This window comes from Scyliorhinus canicula, chromosome 18 (assembly GCF_902713615.1).
Source record: "Scyliorhinus canicula chromosome 18, sScyCan1.1, whole genome shotgun sequence".
NCBI classification, from domain to species: Eukaryota; Metazoa; Chordata; class Chondrichthyes; order Carcharhiniformes; family Scyliorhinidae; genus Scyliorhinus; species Scyliorhinus canicula.
In genome coordinates, this window is record NC_052163.1 from 99,128,297 (window position 1) to 99,146,479 (window position 18,183).

At 47.7% G+C, this 18,183-nt stretch overlaps 1 protein-coding gene across 2 annotated transcripts in view; it reads left to right on the forward strand.

The window, feature by feature from the left end:
- Positions 1–18,183, forward strand: part of LOC119953636 (ceramide synthase 2-like) — a 61,356-nt gene that overhangs the window by 14,975 nt on the left and 28,198 nt on the right. For both annotated transcript variants that reach the window (XM_038778098.1, XM_038778099.1), the window contains exons 2-3: positions 11,132–11,305; positions 15,486–15,603. In XM_038778098.1, coding sequence (XP_038634026.1) covers positions 11,133–11,305; positions 15,486–15,603 — 291 coding nt within the window. In that variant the 5' untranslated portion in view covers position 11,132. The remainder of the gene's footprint in view (positions 1–11,131; positions 11,306–15,485; positions 15,604–18,183) is intronic.

Consider the following 18,183-nt stretch of genomic DNA (forward strand, 5'->3'; position numbering starts at 1 on the left):
GTAAGACTCCTTACTGTGCTCACCCCAGTCCAACACTGGCATCGCCACACCATGGATCCTTTTATAGAACATGATCAGTCCACATTTAAAAAAATATATTTTTATTCAGATTTTTATCGAAACATTATTTTTTACATAACCATTAACAACATTAAACAAAACCAGGTGAACGTTAACATTATTTAAAGAAAAAAAACAAGAATATACAGTGAATGAACATCCTCTTTCTCTCTCTTTCCCACCTCCCCCACCCAAACTTTATTTTCTGAAGACTGAGAAACCCAGCCATGTCACTAACCCAGCTCTCTACACTCTGGAGGCTTCGAGTCCCTCCACATTAATAAGATCCGTCTCCGGGCTACCAGGGAGGCAAAGGCCAAAACCTCGGCCTCTTTCCCTTCCTGAACTCCCGGATCGTCTGACACGCCAAAGATCACTATCTCTGGACTCGGCACCACCCGCGTGTTTCGGATCTTGGACATTGCCTTAGCGAATCCCTGCCAGAATCCTTTGAGAGCCGGACATGCCCGGAACATATGGACATGGTTCGCTCGGCTTCCTGCACATCTCGCACATCTATCCTCAACCCCAAAGAACTTGCTCGTTCTCGCTGCCGTCATGTGTGCCCGATGGACCACCTTCAACTGAATTAAGCTAAGCCTGGCGCATGATGAGGCGGAATTAACCCTGCTTAGGGCATCCGCCCACAGGCCCGCATCTAGCTCCCCGCCTAGCTCCTCCTCCTCAAGTTCCACCACTGGGGCTTCCTCCGCCTCCTGTAGTTCTTGGTAGATGTTCGACACCTTCCCCTCCCCTACCAGGTGCCAGAGAACACCCTATCCTGTATCCTACGTGTGTGGGGCAGCGGAAATGTCACCACCTGTTTTTCTTTTAGAAAGGCGCGTACCTGAAGGTATCTGAAGGCATTTCCAGGGGGCAGATTAAATTTCTCCTCCAGCGCCTTCAAGCTGGGAAACATCCCATCTATAAACTGGTCCCCCCCCATCCTTTTAATACCTGCCCTATGCCAGCTTTGAAACCATCCATCTGTCTTGCCCGGGACAAATCTGTGATTGTTGCATGTCGGGGTCTGAACTAAGGCTCCCTCCACCTCCCTGTGCCTTCTCCACTGACCCCAGATCCTCAGGGCTGCCGCCACCACTAGACTAGAGGAGTAGCGTGCCGGTGGGAACGGCAGAGGTGCCGTTACGAGTGCCCCTAAACTGGTGCCTTTGCATGAGGCTGCCTCTAGCCGCTTCCACGTCGACCCCTCCCCTAATACCCATTTCCTAATCATGGCTACATTAGCCGCCCAGTAGTAGCTGCAAAAATTTGGCAGCGCCAGTCCACCCTCCTCTCTTTCTCTCTCTCTTCCCCCCCCCCCCCCCCCCCCCCCCCCCCCCTCCCAACCGACTGCACTCCAGGTACAGTCTCTTCACTCGCGGGGTCTTATTTGCCCATACAAATCCCGAAATGATCTTGTTCACCCGCTTGAAGAAGGACTTGGGGATGAAGATGGGAAGGCACTGGAAGACGAACAAAAATCTGGGGAGGACCATCATCTTAACGGTCTGCACCCTCCCCGCTAGAGAAAGCGGGAGCATTTCCCACCTTTTGAAGACCCCCTCCAGCTGATCTACCAGCCGGGATAAGTTAAGCTTGTGGAGGGCATCCCAGTTTCGAGCCACCTGTATGCCAAGGTACCGAAAGCTCTTCTCTATCACCTTAAGCAGAAGCTCTCCCAGTCTCATCTCCTGCCCCTTTAGCTTGGATCACAAACATCTCGCGTTTCTTCTCGTTTTAATTTGTACCCCGAAAAGTCACCGAAGTCCCTCGGAATCTGCATGACCTCCCCCATCCCCTCTAGTGGGTTTGAAATGTACAGGAGCAGATCATCCGCATAGAGCGAGACCAAATGCTCCCCCCCCCCCCCCCCCCCTCCCCGAAACAACCCCTGCCAGTTCTTTGAAGCCCTCAGCGCTATGGCCAATGGCTCTATTGCCGGGCAAATAGTAACGGGGAGAAGGGGCACCCCTGCCTCGTCCCTCGGTGAAGCCTAAAATACTCCGACCTCACCCTGTTCGTGCATACACTTGCTACAGGGGCCTGATAAAGTAGTTTGACCCACCCTATGAATCCCTCACTGAATCCAAACCATCTTGGCATTTCCCACAGGCACTCCCATTCCACCCGGTCAAAGGCTTTCTCTGCATCCATCGCAGCCACTACTTCTGCCTCCCCTCCTTCTGAGGGCATTATAATAATGTTTAGGAGCCTCCGTACATTGGAGTTCAGTTGCCTGCCCTTAATGAAGCCTGTCTGATCCTCCCCTATCATCCCTGGGACACAGTCCTCTATTCTAGTGGCCAAAATCTTGGTCAGCAATTTGGCATCTACATTCAAGAGCGATATTGGTCGAGGGGGGAGCAAGAAGAAGGAAAAGGGGAGGGGGGAGCAAGAAGAAGGGAGGGGGAGCAAGAAGATGGGAGGGGGGAGCAAGAAGAAGGAAAAGGGGAGGGGGAGCAAGAAAAAAAAAAAAAAGAGCGATATTGGTCTGTCGGACCCACACTGTAGCGGATCTTTCTCGCTGATTGTACCATCAATTCACTACAAGACGATGAGAAGGATTGAACATAGGCTTTATTATCCAAGAACTTGTCTGCCTGTGACTGCTGTAACAATGAGCGCCGCCCACAGGTGGCCGGTCTATATACTGCCCCGAGGGGGTGGAGCCCACCAGGGTTCCAGTACAATACGTGGAAGGAGATCATATTACCATTCCTTGCCGATAGGCCACAGTACTATACAGACAACTTATATTATGGTGAATATATTCACCACACTCCCGTTTGAGAATGAGTGAGATCGAGGCCTGTGACATTGTTGGGGGGAGGGTCCCCCTCTCTTCAGCCTCGTTAAAGGTCCTTGGCAGGAGTGGGCTCAACAGTTCCGAAAATTTCTTGTAGAGTTCTACAGGATAGCCGTCTGGCCCAGGGGCCTTGCCCGACTGCATACTCTCTAGGCCCTTAACAATCTCCTCCAACTCTATCGGGGCCCCCAGTCCATCCACCAGATCCTCTTCCACCTTTTGGAAACCTCAACTGGTCCATGAATTGCTTCATCCCTCCTCTTCCACCGGGGTTCTGACTTGTACAGTTTACCATAAAACTCCTTAAAGACTTTGTTCACCTCTTCTGGGTCCAAGACCGTGTTACCTTCCTTATCCCTGACACCCCAATTTCCCTGGCCGCCCCCTCTCCTACGAAGTTGGTGCGCCAGCATTCTACTCGCTTTCTCCCCATACTCGTATACTGCCCCTTTTACCTTCTTCAGCTGAGCTACCGCTTTGCCCTGTGGTCAGCAGATCAAACTCCGCCTGCAGTCTCCGGCGCTCCTTTAACAATCCCTCCTCGGAGGGTATCCGCGTACTTCTGTCTACTCGGAGTATCTCCTCTACTAGCCTCTCTCTCTCCCCTGCCCTCTCCCTCTTATCCCTATGGGACCTAATATAAATCAACTCCCCTCTAATGGCTGCCTTCAGAGCCTACCAAACCATAGTCACCATTATCTCTCCCGTATCGTTTGTCTCCAAGTAGTTTTGGATGTTCCTATTTATCTGCCCCCAAACCTCGTCATCCGCTAGCAGTCCCACATCTAGCCTCCAGAGTGGGCGCTGCCCTCTCTCTCCACCAAGTCGCAAGACCACCCAGTGCAGAGCATGGTCAGAGACTGCAATGGCCGAGTATTCCGTCCCTTCCCCCCGTTTGGGATTAACTCCCTGCTCACAGCAAAAAAATCTGAGAATAAATTTTGTGAACGTGGGGGGAAAAAGAGAACTCCTTCGCCCTCAGCCGAGTGAACCTCCTTGGGTCTACGCCCCCAAACTGTTCCATGAAACCCCTCAGTTCCTTAGCCGCTGCCGGTCGCTTTCCTGACCTGGACTTTGGCCGTTCCAATACAGGGTCAATGACTGTGTTAAAGTCACCCCCCATGATCAAATTATCTGAGTCTGATTCTGGGATTTTACCCAGCATGCTTCTCATGAATTCCACGTCATCCCAGTTCATGGCATAGACGTTCACTAATGCCACCCGGATCCCCTACAGCTTCCTGTTAACCATTATGTATCTGCCCCCCTTTATCAGTTACAATATTCCCTGCCTCGAATGCCACCTGTTTACTGACCAGGATTGCCACCCCTCTGGTCTTTGAATCCAGCCCTGAATGGAACACCTGGCCCACCCACTCCTTTCTCAATCTTGTTTGATCTGCGAGTTTTAGATGAGTCTCCTGAAGCATGGCTACGTCTGCCTTTAACCCCTTTAGGTGCAAGAACACGCGAGCCCTCTTGACCGGCCCATTCAGACCCCTCACATTCCATGTGATCAACCTGGATGGGGGGCCCCTCTCTTCCCATGGAAAGCCCAATTTAACTGCCTTTACCGCCCCAAAAGAATATTCCACCCCCCCCACCCCAGTGAAACAAGAAATAAACCGCAGGCGCTAACCCGGCCCCATAAAAGAAGCCGCTCCAGATTCTTGAAGAGCAGCCCTAAGTATAAAACCCCTCTCCCCGTCTTGTGCTGAGCTCCACAAAAGCAGAGAGCATGGCCAGAGAAACAGGAAACAAAAAGGGAAACAACATAACACAGCTCCCTCCAGCCACCTCCCCAGCCCCCTCCAGCATTTACTGGTAGCATGGTGGTTAGCATAAATGCTTCACAGCTCCAGGGTCCCAGGTTCGGTTCCCGGCTGGGTCACTGCCTGTGCGGAGTCTGCACGTCCTCCCCGTGTGTGCGTGGGTTTCCTCCGGGTGCTCCGGTTTCCTCCCACAGTCCAAAGATGTGCGGGTTAGGTGGATTGGCCATGCTAAATTGCCCGTAGTGTCCTAAAAAGTAAGGTTAAGGGGGTTGGCTTACGGGTATAGGGTGGATACGTGGGTTTGAGTAGGGTGATCATTGCTCGGCACAACATCGAGGGCCGAAGGGCCTGTTCTGTGCTGTACTGTTCTATGTTCTAATACTCCCAATCTTGTTAGGCCAGCATCATGTTACACTTCCCCACCACAGCGTTTCATCAAAGTGTAGCTGTCCTTTAGCTCGAGTCCAACTTTTCTTGTTTGATAAATGTCCACACCATGTCCGGTGTATCAAAGTAGTGATGCCGGTCTTGATACGTGACCCAAAGCCTCGCCGGATGCAGCAGCCCGAATTTCACCCCTTTGTTGCAGAGGACCGCCTTAGCCGGTTGAATCCAGCACGCCTCTTAGCCAGTTCTGCTCCCAGGTCCTGGTATATGCGAATTACACTGTTCTTCCAACTTGCTGCTCCGCTCCTTTTTGGCCCACCGCAAGGCGCATTCCTTGTCCGAGAAGCGGTGAAATCGTACCACCATTGCCCTCGGCGGTTCGTTAGTTGATGTGACCATCAATTCAACCAGAGTCATGAGTTGGAGTAAACTGTGGCTTTAATCGGCTTACAACTGAGCCTGTCTGCGACCGTGCTGAACTGGAGGCGGACTTGCAGGACCACAGCACTTATACTTCCTGTAGGGGGCGGAGCCAAGGGCGGAGCACTGTACATGCTCCTCATCTCCCCCTGTGGGCAGAGCCGTGCAACGGCTCACAGATGGAGCCCACAGGGGGCTCCCGGAGTCGAAGAGGCACGGTGTCTCGTGGCCGTTGATCCGGACGGCCATCATGGAGCTTTTGAGGTGCTTGGGCCGCGACTGGTCCAAGGTGACAGCGCTGAGTTGAGGGTAGATGGCGGTGTGGTCGGCGGTGCTGGAGTGGCCCCGCGATGACTGTTCGAGTTGGGTAGCGGATGATGGCCAGGACGGCGGCCCCCGTTAATCGCACGTGGCGGGCAGCGAGGAAGATGACATCCAAGCTGGACGCCCCATGGATCGCACGTGGCGGATGGTGAGCAAGATGGGCGCCCCCATGGATCGCACATGGGCGGCGAGGAAGATGGTGGCACCCATGGATCGCACGTGGCCGGCCACGTTGGGGAGGATGGCCAAGATGGCGGCCCCCGTGAGTCACACATGTTGTGCGGAGTCGGCAGACACACTGCCACGTTGCGGGGTCTGCGAGCCTGAGAATCAGAGGAGCGAGTGTTCGAGTTGGGGTTCAAGTTTTTGGATTTGGCCAGGCAGACCTTAGCGAAGTGCCCTTTCCGCCTGCAGCTGCTGCAGGTCGCGTTGCGGGCCGGGCATTGCTGTCGGGTGTTGGGGCTGGCCGCAAAAATGGCACGTTAGCCCTCTGATGGACGGGTGGCCGAGCGGCACAGGCCTGGGGCAGCCTTTGGTCGGGGGTCCACGATGGCGTGATCAGCCGGGAACGCAGTTAGGCTTTGGAAAGTGACCTCGCCAGTTTTACCGTGTCCTCCAGGTCCTGGGCCTCTTTTTCTCAAGAAGACGCTGCCGCACATAATATGATCGTACCCCCGATCATGAATGTACATGTCTCGGACGGCGAGTTCCATGTACTGAGAGGCTGTCACGGCCTGGAAGTTACAGTCGCAGGCTAGGGCTAGGGCATAGATAGTCATCTAACCACTCCCCAGGGCGTTGGCGACGAGTTGTGAAGATGTGTCGTGTGTAGACTTCGTTCATGGGCCGCACGTACAGGTGGTCGAGCATCGCAAGGGCTTCGGTGTAAGAGTCAACTTCATTAAGTTGAGTAGAAATACGATGGCTCACCCGTGCGTGGAGAAGACTTAGTTTCTGCTCATCTGTAACAGAGGAGGTCGTCGATGCAACCAGGTAGGCCTTGAAGCACCGAAGCCAATGCAAAAAAATTTCCTTTTCCTCTGCGGCCTGTGGATCGAGTTCCAAGTCGGTCAGGTTTTGAGGGCTGATTCCATAGTAGTTATTTAAGCCGATTAAATTGATGCAACCATCAATTCAACCAGAGACACGAGTTGGAGTAAACTGTGGCTTTAATCGACTTACAACTGAGCCTGCCTGCGACCGTGCTGAACTGGAGGGGGACTTGCAGGACCACAGCAATTATACTTCCTGTAGGGGGCGGAGCCAAGGGCTGAGCCCTGTAAATGCTCCTCATCTCCCCCTGTAGGCAGAGCCGCGCAACGGCTCACAGATGGAGCCCACAGGGACACAGTAATGTACAGTGTGAATTATAGTGGTTACACATTCACCACATTAGTCTTGGGCTTCCTTGCAAGGTCTCTGTGCGCCCCGTCCAGTTTCAGAGGCCTAGAGAATGCCCCCGTCCCCATCAGAGTCCCTGGCAACGAGGTCACAAATGCACTCGCATCAGCACCCTCAGGGAGGCCCAGAAGTTGCAGATTTTGTCTCCTGCACCTGTTTTCAAGGTCTTCCAATCTCTCCTGCCATTTCTTATACAAGGTATCATGTGCCTCCACCCTGACGGCCAGACCAAGTATCTCGTCTTCGTTATCATGAAACCTTTCTCTCTATCTCCTTAATCGCCTTTTCCTGCATCTTCTGGGTCTCAACCATCTTCTCCATAGCGGCCTTCAGCGGGGCCAGCATCTCAGTTTTAAGTTCGTGCAAAACAGCTTCTAAGGAAGTCCTGCTGTTCCCGCGACCACCAGGCCCACGCTGCCTGATCCAAGCCGGCTGCCATTTTGTGTTCCCGCGCCTGTTCCACCCACTTCTCGGCACTCGCTTGCTTCTCCGCCCTACTTGTCCCCTCCATAAACCGATGCGGGGAACTCTTCTAGCGCTGTTTGCCCCGCCGAATTTCACCGATGGAGAGCCGCTAAAGCTCCTGAAAAGTGCCCGTAAGTCTGTTCGCGGCGGGAGCTGCCGTTGCGACCTACTCTCGCATGGCCGCCACCGGAAGTCGGCCGATCAGTCCACATTTTATGGTGAACCTTCTCTGAGTCACTTTGTTATTGATTTATAAACCATTTTGTGCCCAAGAACCCAACAACAGCACTAAACAAATGACCAGTTAATTGGTTTTGGGCATTGATTGAGGGATGTTAGTTAGGCCATTGGAATAACTCCTGCATTTTTATAAATGAGCAGGTAGGTGGGGCCTTATTTTAATACCTCTGTAAAAAGACGATTTATTTTGCAATACGTACTCTATCTGGATTGTGTTCGGGTACGTTGTGCTTGAACCCATAAACTTCTGTTTTAAGAGGAGGAGAAAATATCAACTGAGCTAAGCAAACACCATCAGAGTTAACTTCATCTTCAAAAATGTCCAAATTAATCTGCAGAAATTGCCAATCTGCTTTTACCCTCCCCAATAACACAACTGATGGAAGGTTGGGCAGAGAGGCATCTTCTAACATGAGAAGTTCCTGGCCCACGGGATTCCCGTTGCTATTTTTGCACATGCTGAGTGAAATTATTGGATTTCTGTTTTGACGAAAACAAACTGACTTGCGGTGTGCAATCTGACAACATTTACTGGGGTTGAGAGTTTATTTTTAAAGTGAGAATTTAAATTCAAGCCGTAAGTCGTTAAATTTTTTTTAATTGGACTGTTTTTCAATTGTCAGCATTTTATTTTGGCACAGCACAGCTCAATAGATATTCATCAGCTTTTGCAGGTTAGCATGATGCACCCAATTAGTCTGCATGGGGAAACCGTGGACAGTGCTCGTAACCCTGGCTGACCTCCCTTTTCCTTTCTATGTCCAGGGAGTTCAGGCCAATTGTGATGCTCTGTTCCTGCCCTTGTTGAGAATGCTCATTTCTGCCTTGATCAGAGAATGCCTGAGGCAGAGATCAGCAAATCTTTTAAGCAGATGTTGGAGATTGGACAGGATACCAGCAGGGCAGTGAATTAGAACAATTCAAAACTAATCGAGGGCTAGCATGCACCTGATGGGCCAGATGGCCCCTTTCTGTGCACCAGGCTTCTGTGGTTCCCTTTGAACTGCAGCCTGTGACTTTGCACTATTAAGTGACTCGGCTCCACACCACACCGTGCGTTTACCCACTGAGCCATTGTATATCTAAGCACCAGTTAAAAGACTCATAAAGGGGGTCTTTGCTTTCTGTGTAGATAGTGTTTGATCAGGTGGCACAGTGGTAGCACTGTTGCCTCACAGTGCCAGGGACCTGGGTTCAATTCCTGCCGCAGGCACTGTGTGGAGTTCGCACTTTCTCCTCTTGTCTGTGTGGGATTCCTCCGGGTGCTCCGGTTTCCTCCCACAGTCCAAAAGTCTGCAGGTCGGATGGATTGGCCATGATCAAATTGCCCATTTAGTGTCCAAACAATGTGTAGGTTAGGTAGGGTGGGGGTGGCACGGTTGTGCAGTGGTTAGCACTGCTGCATCACGGCACAAAGGGCCCAGGTTCAATCCTGCCACGGGTCACTGTCGATGTGGAGTTTGCACATTTTCCCCATGACTGTGTGGGTCTCACCCCCACAAAACCAAAAGATGTGTAGTGTAGATAGATTGGCCGCACTAAATTGCCCCTTAATTGGAAAAAATAATTGGAAACTCTAAAAAAAAATTTTAAAGGTGGGGTTATGGCAATAGGGCAAGGGGAGTGAGCCAAGGTAGGGTGCTCTTTCAGAGAGTTGGTGCAGACTTGATGCGCCAAATGGCCTCCTACACTGTAGAAATTCTATGATTCTTTTATGATTCTATGGAGCAGAGGAATGTTACAAGCATATTGTTTGGTTAGAAATATTACTTCCTCAAAGCTACAATATGACTCTCAACAGCATTTATTATGATGCAATGAAATAAACATGATCGGAAACTGGTTCAACAAGAAACCCATGGAAAGTGACTTGTAATTAATTACTGTAAAGAAAAGCACTGTGGGTGGAATGGGGAACCAATGCGTTTTCTTTTTGGCGGCCTGACTAATTGGGTAAATAAAGACACCTGAATTGACCTTGGTTGGTGAGAATGGAGACGGCCACAGGCCCATCCCATTGCACACCAGCATACCGATCAGATCCTTATCACCTTCACCTAGTTTTTTTACTTTTCTCCCATCATGTCCAGAAGGGACAATTCCCTCACTTTGGTTGTTGTTCCATGTTGCCTGTGCATTTTCAGGTGCTTGGGCAAGGTTTCAGCCTTCATATCTAAACTTTGAGGAAGTACTGATTGAAGTTCCTCGGAACTGGGCCTAATTCCGTCATCTTCTGGTGCCTTCCCCACACTTGACTGTTCACCAACTGGGGTTTCTGCTGAGCAATGAAGATGCCAGAGCCCGAATGTCCCTCTTTGGATAGTGATTCCCAAAGTAATATCGGGTTACGATGGAAACATTTGCTTGTCTGAGATATGCACTTGTGGTTCATTACTGAAAAAAAAGTATGGTCACCTTACTCCATGTTCACCAAACTTCATCTGGGACGGTGTGAAATTCTGCCATGTCCGTTTTTGTTATTGAAATCCCAGTGACTGCACTGGAAACAAAACCAAACCATTGGTGAGAAGTGGTGCCTTTAAACAGAACATATGAAAAGTCCTGCATTTATATGGTGCTTTTCATGACTACTGAATCATCTTGAAGCAAAGTGTTGTGAGGTAGAAAATGTGACAGCCAACTTGCACACAACAAACTCCCTCAGAGCACAATGCGATAATGATCAGATGACCTGTTATCTATGATGTTGTTTGAAGGGTAAATATAGGTAAGGGTGCAAGGAATAACTACTCCTATGGTTGTCTTTGAAATAGTGCCATGGGATCTTTTACAATCACCTGAGTGGTGGATGGGGCCTCAGTTTAATGTCTCCTCCAAAACACTCTGCTCCTCACAGTGCAGCACTCCCAAGGACTACGCTGGAATGCCGGCCTTAATTTTTTTTTGTGCTCGAGTCGTGGAGTGTTTTCATGGAGTGGATGTGATGTTATGGAAGGAATTGTGTGAAAATCTTTTTTTTTTAATCTTCAAAACTGTCCTCGCCCAAGACATACAACTAGGAATTCTGCCTATGTATCCTCTGTATTCGGGATCATGTTTTGATATGAAATGGGATTCCTTTAATGTATTAGGTTTGTGCACTGCACTTGAGCTCAAATTTGGGTTAATAGCTTATTTGCAAAATAGGATTGAGGCAGAATTCAGGGAAGTGCAAGAAAATGAACTGAAAGCTCTCGGCATTGACTTTTGTTTGACCACCTCATTTCCTCCCACCCCCCAACCTTGCCTCTAGGATGTCTTCTGTCCTGGACAAGTGGCTGTGGCACCACGAATACTGGCTTCCACCAGGTATCACATGGAAAGATATGGAAGATTCTGAACATGCCCGATATCCCCGACCTCGTGACCTTGCCATCGCTATCCCATATGCCTTTGTGTTTATCGCTGTACGCTTTCTGTTTGAAAGGTAAGTTTAGCGTCAACTCGCCAATATTCCTATGTTTGGTACTCATTTATTTCTATATTATGTTCTCGTTTGCATGGCTATAATTAGAAGATCCTCTTTAATAATTTATAGTCTAGTCTAGATAAAACTATTTCAACTTAAGATTGTTGTTTAAAAACCATTTGGCAGGATTGAAGTAAGAAATATGATCAGGGTATCGGCTCAATATTTTGAAAGGCTGGCAATTATATTGGTACCTTTCGTGACCACTGTTTGCTTTGCAACCAATGAAATCCTTTTGAAGCATTGTTCCGATAGTAATGTAAGAAATGTGGCAGCCAATATGCCCTTGGCAAACTCCCACAAACTGTTGGGTGATAATGACCAGCTATGTTGTGAGGTTCCGAGAAAGAGACATATTGGACGCTATGTTAATTCTGTATTTTTCTCTCCGTAGATGCTGCCAGATCTGCTGAGTTTTTCCAGCATTTTCTATTTTCGTTTCAGATATATTGTGATGCTGATTGAGGCATAGATGTTGACCAGGGCGATCTCCCTTGTCCTTATTCTGTGACCGTGGGATCATTGAGATGCAGCCGAGAGGGAATGGGTCTCGTGTAAAAGATGGCAGCACAAGACAATGCAGCACTCCCACGGTACTGCACTGGATTGTCAGCCTACTCGATTAACCTCCTGGTTAACCGGCACCAAAATTGAAATCCAAGCAGCAAAGTTAGTACGCAAGTACAGCAAGTGATTAGGAAGGCACGTGGAGTGTTGGCATTCATGGTAAGGGGCAGAAAGTGTAAAAGTAGCAAATTGTTGTGGCAGCTGATGGTTTTCATGATGTGGTCATGTTCCAGAGAGGCTCAAAAACTGAGAAAGCTGGGGATATTGGGCCCAGAGATAGTGGATTTGAGTGAAGTGGAACTATTAAGTGTAAACCCATTTTGTTACATAGATATATAAAAAACACGTAAAAGGATTTTCTGTTTTTTAGTTCCAAACCATTTTTCAAGCCACAATTGTAAACTTGATCTCTCCTCTTGATTAAAAGTCTCTTATTGTTAGTTGGGAACTGTCACAGCTTTCTAGACTTGTTGATACAATCTTATATAAAATAAATTTCGAGTACCCAATTCATTTTTCCAATTAAGGGGCAGTTTAGCGTGGCCAATCCACCTACCCTGCACATCTTTGGGTTGTGGGGGCGAAACCCACGCAAACACAGTGAGAATGTGCAAACTCCACACAGACAGTGACCCAGGTCCGGGATCGAACCTGGGACCTCGGTGCCATGAGGCAGCAGTGCTAACCACTGCGCCACTGTGCTGCCCCCGGCAGTGGTTTATAGAGCATGACTACTGCCCGTGTGATTTTTAATTCCCAACTTCCTGGTCACCTCGAGTTTCAATAACTCGCACTTGACTAAGACAAATAAAGCTAATCCTTCTAAAGAGAAAGTAGAGCTTAAAGAACTTAATATTAGTAAAGAAATAGTATGAGAGTAATTAATGAGGCTAAATGTTATCGCCTACAATCTAGGTTTTTAAGAGATGGCTGCAGAAATTTTGGATATGTTGATTTCCGTCTTTCAGAATATCCAAAATTCAAGAATGGTCTCCATGAATTGGATGGGAGCGAATATAACGACACTCTTTTTAGAAAGGAGGAGAATGAAAATAAAGCATTCATAGTCCATTTAACCTGACATCATCATTAGTAGAGGAAACATAGGAAACTAGTAGAGACTTGGACAAATGATACATAAATCCACATTTGATTGATGGGGAGAGTAGACACTGATTTATGAAAGGGAAGTGGGGTTTGACAAATCAGTTAATGTTTTGAGGATATAACTTTCAAGGGTCGATTCGGGGAACCAGTCAGTGGATTTGGATTTGAATTTTTTTTTTTTAAACCATCAATAAAATGCAACAAGAAGTTGCTTTACGCGTGGAACTCGTAGGATTGGGGCCAATATATTAGTATTGATTGAGGATTTGTGATGGTGCTGATAATCGAGTGAGTTAGCCATTCCTTTTTGGGTTCACAGGCTTTGACTGGAGGAATATTGGGCCTCCGCTATTTGCAATCTTTATCAATGCCTTGGATTCTGCATAATGTAACCAAGTTTGCTAATGATACAAATGGGAAAATAAACTGAGAATGACCCGAAGACACAGATGGGCAAGAACATGGCAGATGTAGTATAATCCCGTACCAGCCTCCCCGGACAGGCGCCGGAATGTGGCGACTAGGGGCTTTTCACAGTAACTTAATTGAAGCCTACTCGTGACAATAAGCGATTTTCATTTTCATTTCACTTTCAATGTGGAGAAGACTCAAATTATCCTCTTTTTAAAAATAAATTTAGAGTACCCAAGTATTTTTTCCAATTAAGGGGCAATTTAGCATGGCCACTCCACCTAACCTGCACATCTTTTGGGTTGCAGGGTCAGACCCTTGCAGACATGGGGAGAATGTGCAAACTCCACACAGACAGTGACTCAGAGCCAGAATCGAACCTGGGACCTCGGTGCTAGGAGGCAACAGTGTTAACCACTGCACTACCCTGCTGCCCCTATTATCCCTTTTTTATGGTGAATAGAAAAGCAGGATATATTTTGAATGGTTTCAGAGGAATATAGGTGCCCCTGTGCACAAACTGCAGTAAGTAAAGCATAGAATCCCTACAGTGCAGAAGGAAGCCCAATCGGCCCATCAAGTCCGCGCCAACCCTATAAAAGAGCACCCTACCTGAGCCCACTCCCCACTCTATCCCCTTAATCCCATAATCTGCACATCCTTGGACACTAAGCCATTTAGCATGGCCAATCCACCTAACCGGTATAATTTTGGACTGTGGGAGGAAACTGGAGCACCCAGAGGAAACCCATGCAAACAGAAGGAAAACGTGCAAACTGCACACACACCCAAGACCTGAATCATGCCCGATCCTGGGTCCTCTGAGGTGCCCAAGGCTGGAACTGAACCCGGGCAGCAGTGCAAACCACTGTGATGCCCTCAGATACAGCAAACACTTCAGAGCAATTGGTATGTCAAACTTTATTACAAGGGAATTGGAGTACAAGGGTAAAGAATTCTTACTACAATTCTATAGGGCATTGGTGAGACCACACTAGAGTACGATGTACAGTTTTGATCTCCTTGCCCAAGGAAGACTAGACTTTCTTTGGGAGTCGAACAGATGGTTCACTAGGCTCCTTATTGGCATGAGGAGAGATTAAGTAGACTAGGGCTACAATCCCTAAAGTTTTGAGGGATGATTTACCAAAATATAAAAAGATTCTGAAGAGGTTTGACGGGGCAGATGCAGGGCGGATGTTTCCCCTGACTGGGGAGTCAAGAATTAGAAGTCACCTTCTCAAAAAAGGGATCAACCATTTAGAATTGAGATGAGAAATATCTTCACACAAAGGTCTGTAAATCTTTCGAATTCATTGAATATATCCAATGCAGATATGAATAGATTCTTGGATACTAAGGGAATCCAGGCATATTGGGGATAGTGTGGGAAGGTGTAGCTAAAGTAGGCAGTCAGTTATGATCCAATTGCATGGTGGAACAGGATCAAAAGGCCTGAATGGCCTACCCCTCCAATTCCATGTGCCCTTGTGTTGTGTGGCACCTTGTATTGGTCAGAGATTGTACATGCAAACCTTCATTGAGGAATTTCAAGCTTTGGGCAACCTGCAGTAGTGAGGTGATGCTGACTATTTCCATTTTTAAAAAATAAATTTAGTGTACCCAATCATTTTTCCAATTAAAGGTCATTTAGAATGGCCAATCCACCTAGCTTGTACGTTTTTGGGTTGTGGGGGCGAAACCCACGCAAACACGGGGAGAATGTGCAAACTCCACACGGACAGTGACCCAGAGCCGGGATCGAACCTGGAACCTCAGCGCCGTGAGGCCGCAGTGCTAACCCACTGCGCCACCGTGCTGCCCCTGCTGACTATTTCCATGTCTGTGCAAAAAATATTCATGTTCATGTAGCAAAATCAGGATTTAACTGAAGAAGCAACTGCTGGGCCGTGAATAGCGGCAACTGACTCTGATCTCCTTGCAGTAAAAATAGTTCAATTTTTCACCCAGCATTCTGTGGCTCTATATATGTCCTGGACTGCTACTGTTCAAAGTATTTGCATTGACAGTTATGCCTTTTCTGCTTATTCAGGTTTATTGCTTTACCTCTGAGCAAACATATGGGTGTGAAAGAGAAATCCCGAAAGATCGCACCTTCTCAGCCGACCTTGGAGAAGGTGTATGCAACACAGAACACGTGTCCCAAGAAGGTGGGCGAGTATATTCTATATCATTCCAACATGGGGTGGGAGGGACTTGCAGCTCGATAATACAATTCAGTACTCTCCCAATAAGCTTCACAGCAAATGGGCAGTTTTCATCAGGTGGCCAGCATTTCATGTGATCTGAAATTTGCATCCTTATCCGTGACATAAATGAGTTAGTATGGCACAGGACAATGATTACCTTCTATACTATTGTGCATTCACAACTGATTTCCTGGAATCACCGGTCCATTCTCCAATGCGGAAAATCAAAGTCCCATTTACATACAGAAAATTAATTAGCAGAATAATATTTGACTTGCACCATATTTTAACTGTACTGAGGGTGGGTGGGTGGGGAGATGGTGTAGGGATAAGGGAATGCAATAAAGTACATATCCTAAAGGACACTCTGGAGTGACACGGGCACATTCTGGTTCTCAGTTCCCTCCATTCCTGAAAAGATTTTTTGGAAACGTTCCCTCATTTCTCTGATTTCCTTAACTAGCTTGCCTTTAGGTTTCCAGTATGTTTTTTTTAACCTTTACTCCATCGTATTGCTTTTCTACTAGCAAGACTAAGAGATTCAACCTCTTTAGCCTTCTAAAACACATTTGTTTTCAGCAGAGCTGTGAGCGCTACCTATCTCCAACTGCAATCAATTTCAGCTAACTAAAACTTAAAAGCCCCTCTGCCTTACAAGGCTGCAGTTGCTAATGTTGCACGTTTTACTGTGGTTGTAAAACGCGTTTATTGGAGTGTATTAACACGCCTCCGTATTCGACGTGTGCTTAACACTACTAGGCTCTGTTCTATGTAATTATTCAGCTCTGGAGTCGCCAGTTGCCGTATAGACAACGTCACAAGTATTCCAAGGTCAAGTTCAAAGTAATAAAGACGATACACCGATTAGTAAAGTTCAAATGATCAATATTTATTATACAGTTATAATAAATACTCATGCACACACTAAGAGACTAAGCTATAACTAAACTTAAGTGAACAGAATACTTATCTAACAGGAACAGGCAAGGTCAGAGAACGAGGCCTTCGTCCTGGTCTTGTACTGCAGCCTTCAGCAAGCGTTCTGGTACTGGGGGTCTAGTGGGCTTGGATCGCGTAGCGAGCGTTGAACTTACGGTTTCGGCGGCTGGTGCTCAACGGCTGGAGTCAGGATGCAAGATGTCAGTCAGAGCCGGAGCACGGGTTTAACAGACCGGGCTCTGTGGGGAATTTGCCTTTATACCCCTCTCTAGTGTCCTTGCCCCCTTCTAGGCGGGCTCTACCTTTCGGTACCGATTGGAGCGTTTCCAAACGGCTACCTTCGAAATCCTCCAATGCGGGGGCTTCCCTCGATGTTGGGGGGTGGTTTCGATATTCTTTACTCTGGTGCCATCCTGTCTGCGCAACCAATTAAGTGTTACATTGAGATGGAAATGTTGCCATTGTCCGTGCCTGGATCTGGGCTGCCTCATCAGAATGCTAAGCGCTTTGCCATTAACACCTTTGGCTTGGAGATCTTGCACCTGGCCAGAAACTGGTTTGCTGCTTGCAAAATGCTAATTAGTTGAGAGCAGGCTGTCTGCTCACTAAACAGGCTTTTCCTTCTGTCTTCCATTTTAGTTTGGCTCAGTGTCCATTTTGCGTGGCCAGCATGGCTACACTAAGCAATCACTGCTACTTCTATTTATTCTTCACACCATAACCCTCTCTAAGCACAATAGAATCACAGTTGGAATTGAAATCAACCCCCACACATACAAACCTTTGTCCAACATGACTCTAACTGCAGCTTTTACCTTTTCAGGCACATAAGCATTAATTTAAACGCACATAGAGCTATATCTTATTTCAAATATTTACCAATACATATATAAAATCCCTTAAAACTATCTTTGTTTTCCTAACACAGTAATAGTGACCATGAAATTCAGTAATTATTGTAAAAACCCATTTTCTTCACTAATGTTCTTTTTGGGAAGGAAATCTGCCATCCTTACCTGGTCTAGCCTCCATGTGACTCCAGGCCCACAACAATGTTGGTTGACCCTGAAATACTCTCTGAAATGGCGTAGCAAGCAACTCGGTTCAAGGGCAATTAGGGATGGGCAACAAACGCATCCAATGAAAGAACAAAGAAATTGGTGGCCAACTGGAGACCAGGGGAACACCAGTGCTATTCAGGCCAAGAAACGGGGAAATGAGCAGCACTTGGGGGGGAAAAATGGGGATGGTGGATGAACGGCTCCAAAAGGAGGTTCCAATACTCCCAAGAAATAATTTGCTGACTGTGCAAGCGTAGAACGTTCGATCAATTCGAGTATGTAGGCCTTGGCTACTTTTTTTTTTAAATTTAGAGTACCCAATTATTTTTTCCAATTAAGGGGCAATTTAGCGTGGTCAATTCACCTAACCTGCACATCTTTGGGTTGTGGGGGCGAAACCCACGCAGACACGGGGAGAATGTGCAAACTCCACACGAACAGTGACCCAGGGCCGGGATTCGAACCTGGGTCCTCAGCGCCGTAGGCAGCAATGCTAACCACTGTGCCACCGTGCTGCCCAGAGGCCTTGGCTACTTGACGG